Genomic DNA, 4576 nt, shown 5'->3' with positions numbered 1-4576 from the left:
CAGACATGGGGTCCGCAAGGCGCGAGCAGGGCTCGTATTACGCTGCTGGCGCAGCTCGTCTTTCTCATCATCCCATGCGGGAAAAGGAGTGTCAGACTCGTAATTGACCACTTTCACATCTCTAATGAGGTAATATGTCATTCATAGCGTGCGCAAAGCACGACGCTTGTGCTCATCGAGCCTAGGATGTACATCCCCCGGTGCCGCGGACGCACTGTCCGACATCGCACCGCGTGTGGGAGACGAAGTTGGACTCTGCCCGTGCCCGCTGTCAGAACCAGCGAAACTTGGTGACTTCCGTGTCGTGGAAACAGGGCTCATTTAGCAAGGAAGTTGTTTGATTCCAACGAATTGAGTTGCAGTGTCTAGCGGACACGCGTGCCTCGTTGAGGCAATTTGATTGGAACTGTAAATGCTCTCAATCTTAATGGGGGAGGGTGTAACGGGGTTATACGTACCCTGGTAACAGGGGTGTGTGTCACACGAGATGTGCATAGTGTGACTTCATCCAAACAAGAATGCGGTATGTGGTTAGGTAGCCAGTTATGCATGGATTTAGATTTTGCTGTTTATATTTAGTATATTTTGGAAAATCTAACTTTATAATTAGGATAAAAAAGAAACTAAAATTATTTTTGGATTTTAAACCAAAGACTTGGGAAGGCAATGATTACTCTTGCGATCCAATAACTCGTACTTGTTCTAAGTATAGAACGAAAGGTCGGTGACCCAAATAACGCTTCCTCGAGCGCTAAGCTTCGACAGCTTGGCCTATCTTAATATTTTTGAGCTCTCGCTGAATTAATCCTAATTCCTCACATAAGTACGAATACTAATGTGTAGCTTTGGGCAACGGTTATTGATACTTGAGGCAAACACTATATTACGCGACTTTCTTGTCAAGTTTATTGTCTTCGTGCATGTCTAACGATACCGATCGCGAAAAAGATTGTGGCGCTGCTTGGCGCCGTGTCCAGCGGAATATTCCATATATTTGGTGCCATCTGCGCCGGAAAGAGCTCCGAGCGAGGTTAACCTCTTCTTTTTGCGGCCATTGCCTGAAAGTTCAAGACGCGACAAATCTTCGTCGTCTCGAATTGCAGCGTTTTCGTCCTTGGCAGCACTTTCAACATCAGCGCTTAAGACTTCATTTAACAGCGCCCTTTGGTCCTCTTTCCGCGTAAATACACCCTCAAACGAACCTGGTTCGAAAAGATCTGTCACGACCTTAAACGTGTATCCCTGGTCCACGAGATACTGTTGGCGCTTGTTGGAGTAGAACATTTCATGCGTATCCGTTGAGATAAGTGTGTAGAAGAAGGCATTAAACCCGCCCGTTGCATTCGCCTTGGGACGCAATATACGTCCAAGGCGCTGCGCTTCTTGTCGTCTTGAACCAAAATGCGACGACACTTGAATAATAACATTAGCCTCGGGCAAATCGATTGACGTATCACCAACCTTCGAAATGCAGATAACGTTTACCAGGGGCGAGCTTCGAAATGATTGTAGCAAGCGCATTCGCTCGCGCTCTCCGGTACCGCCGTAAATATAGCCCTTGTTCAGCTTTGTCGCGTAAAGACGGAGAGCAAAAACATCATCTGAAAAGAGCAAGATCTTATCACCTCGCTCCTCATGGTACTGGATCAGAAACTCAGCGGCTGTAAATTTGTTTGGATTCGCCACATAGAGCAGTGCACGCTTACGAGCGCTTTTGCTCTCGCGCAAATATTCACGATAAAATTCTCCGGCCATAGGACACCAAACCTCGACGCATGAGACATTCGCAAGGAATCCACTTTGAGTCAGATCCATCCAATTGGCTTCGTACAACTTCGGGCCAATTAAGAAGTTCAAATCGCCGATCAAATCGTCCTCGCGTACCAAAGTAGCGGTTAAACCAAGCTTGCAATGACAGGCAATAGAGCCAATGACCTTGCGAAACATCTTAGCGGGTACAACGTGAACTTCATCCAGTAAAATGCATCCCCACTCGCGTCCTTGAATGAGTTGCATAACCTCTTCTGAAGCGCGAGCGCGGCGTCCACCGAAAGCGACCATTGTATATGTGGTTACAATGACACCCGATTCTGGGTCAATGAAGTCTTTCGCCACAGAAGTGAAGCGCGAAATTTTCTTTTCTGGAATATTTGTCCACATTTTAAACTGCGCCGTCCATTGTTCCACCGACACGGCAGATGTACAAAGGCACAAACATGACTTTTTAATCGTCGACGCCGCCGTGACACCTGTCAGCGTCTTACCTGCACCACACGGCAGCACAATTATACCCGATCGAGCCCGTCCGTTACCAAACATCTTACTTAACGATTTTTCCTGATATTCACGAATACGTGTAGTGGGCTTAAGATCCATTTCGAGATCAGGAATTGTTTTATCATTGCGAAAGTCGTACTCTTCCATTAGCGGGTAGTCAAGATCTAAACATGCCCGTTTTACCTGTTCCACCATTGATTTACGAATTTTGAATGAAACCGTACGCACGGTCTTTTGCCGATCGCTAATTGTTTTTCCAGGGTGATTTTCGTCTACCAGGTTGTAGTCTTCGTTTAATAGCTTTTGATACTGCAAATTAGCCTGGTCTTCAGCAGAAATTTCCTTTTGAATAAACTCATTTGCAGTTTCAGATCCTGCCCCATTAGAAGCAACGGCCGGTGCAGTGGCCGCTGAAGCGTGGTCTGCAATGGTCTCTGTTGTCTCCTTGACACGCGCAGCTCGGATATGCTCATGCTCTAGTAGTTTTCGTAGCACGTCTGGGTACAGACTTTCAACGTAATACTCATTATGGTGCAGCACAAGTTTGGCCTTGCCGTAACTTAGCGTACAGTCCTTGATGAAGGCCACGATGCCGTCAGGCAGGCGATTTTTCGACAATCTTCCAAGCACTTTTAGAATGCTCTCAGTCTCAATTGCAACTGACACGGCTGCATAGAGCGAATAAGGTGTTAGTTTGTATTCGTGAAGGAATTCAGGACGAGATACTGGTTCGGAAATAGCCACAAGAAAGTCATAAGCCTGTTTGTAAATGGGAGAAAAGGCTTCGAGAAAGATGCGGCCATTGGGACAGACCCAAACAGGACGAGCCTCATGATCGGGTTTCATATCAAGAGTCGAGAAGTCATAGTAACCAGATTCCTCGCCATTTCCACCCACAGTCTGTGCCACTTCGTTCAGCTTCTGTAGACGATTTTGGATGCGGCGTGATAAGTTGCTGGAGGCTCCTACACTGTCCACGGACTGCTGCAAGCCACCAGTGGCTTCCTCGCTCTCCATGTACTCGAGAAGATCCTCACCCACAGCCCCTCCATAGTCTTCAGCCAGCGACTTGCGCTTTTGTCGCTGCTTGACCACACCCTTACTAGTCATGCGAGACAAGATATATTGTTACCTACAAGCACTTCATTGGCCAGAATTATCAGCAGCTCTTTAACGACATAATGTAAAACAAACAAAACGTTCCTTCACATTGCTAGACCAAAATTTACAGATATATCAACTGTGTGTGACACATGGCTATTGGAAGTGAGCTAATCGAGGCAATGCGTCGTCGACGGTCGCTGTCGCTCATGACGTTCAACCTCCTAGCTCCGTGCTATTTCCGACACGGTGGTCGTTTGGAGAGTGATTATTCAACTTCTTTTTTAGCTCGCGCCCAAGCCGCCATCAGTGCCATCAAGCGCGAAAAGTGCGACGTCATTTGTCTGCAAGAATTTTGGTTCGACCACGATTATCAATGCGCCTTCCGCCAAGCGTTCCAGCGGACACACCAAATTCACACAGTCAAACGACCAGGCGATAAGCAGGACGGACTCGCTATATTCGTGGATAAAAGCAAGCTGGAGGTTCATAATGTAGAAAGTGTCGATCTTGTGGAGGAAGCGGGCGACCGCGTGGCGCTGCTTCTGCATGTGGCAACAAAATGGAACCGCAAGATAGTGCCACTGAGTCAGCGCTCATTATTGATCGTCAATTCGCATTTGACATTCCCTCACAGTGACATGTACACGAGTCTGCGTCTAAATGAAATCAATCGCGTGCTTTTGGCAATGCGCAAGTACGTGGCACGTAAAGAATTATTTAATATGCCGGTGTTGCTATGTGGGGACTTTAACGACTACAACGATCCCGTGTACAGACTCGTAACAAATCACAAATTTTACAGTATATTTGCTCATTTACATGGGCGAGAGGCGCGAATAACTCACTGTAATCACAACAACAGCGAGGTGAGTGTCGACTTTATCTTCAGCAATAGGATAAAAATTGGTCAAGAAATCAAAGGCGATGGAATTGTTCGTGATAATTCTATACTGCACCTTCAACCCGTCGACTGCCACCTCGTGCCACGTCAATTGCCGGACGTTGCACGCTTAAAGCGTCCACAGTTTGGACACGACTGGCACTCTGTGCAGTCACCTACATTACTAAGAGAAGAAAGGGATCTCGTCGATTACTGGCGGATGGTATCGGACCATCGGCCGTTAGTAGCCAAATTTGACATGACTGAACGTTTTAAAGAGACCAGTCGAAACTAAAAAGTTTATGCAATAATTTG

General features: G+C 46.8%; 2 protein-coding genes across 2 annotated transcripts; one reads left to right on the top strand and one right to left on the bottom strand.

The window, feature by feature from the left end:
* Positions 1-924: 924 nt before the first annotated feature.
* On the bottom strand, positions 925-3387 carry PHALS_08792 (dna excision repair protein ercc-3; the record flags this gene model as incomplete). The annotated part of the gene is made up of 1 exon (XM_024724204.1): positions 925-3387. One exon carries the CDS (start codon positions 3385-3387, stop codon positions 925-927), a length of 2463 nt encoding a protein of 820 aa, XP_024575104.1.
* A 143-nt stretch (positions 3388-3530) lies between these two features.
* PHALS_08791 (Transcriptional effector CCR4-related protein) lies at positions 3531-4556 on the top strand (the record flags this gene model as incomplete). Its single annotated transcript, XM_024724202.1, has 2 exons — positions 3531-4075; positions 4157-4556. 2 exons carry the CDS (start codon positions 3531-3533, stop codon positions 4554-4556), a joined length of 945 nt encoding a protein of 314 aa, XP_024575103.1.
* Positions 4557-4576: the final 20 nt, after the last annotated feature.

Source organism: Plasmopara halstedii (genome assembly GCF_900000015.1).
Source record: "Plasmopara halstedii genome assembly, contig: Scaffold_323, whole genome shotgun sequence".
NCBI lineage: Eukaryota > Oomycota > Peronosporomycetes > Peronosporales > Peronosporaceae > Plasmopara > Plasmopara halstedii.
Note: the sequence above shows the minus strand (reverse complement) of the source record. Positions and strands in the feature narration are given on the sequence as shown.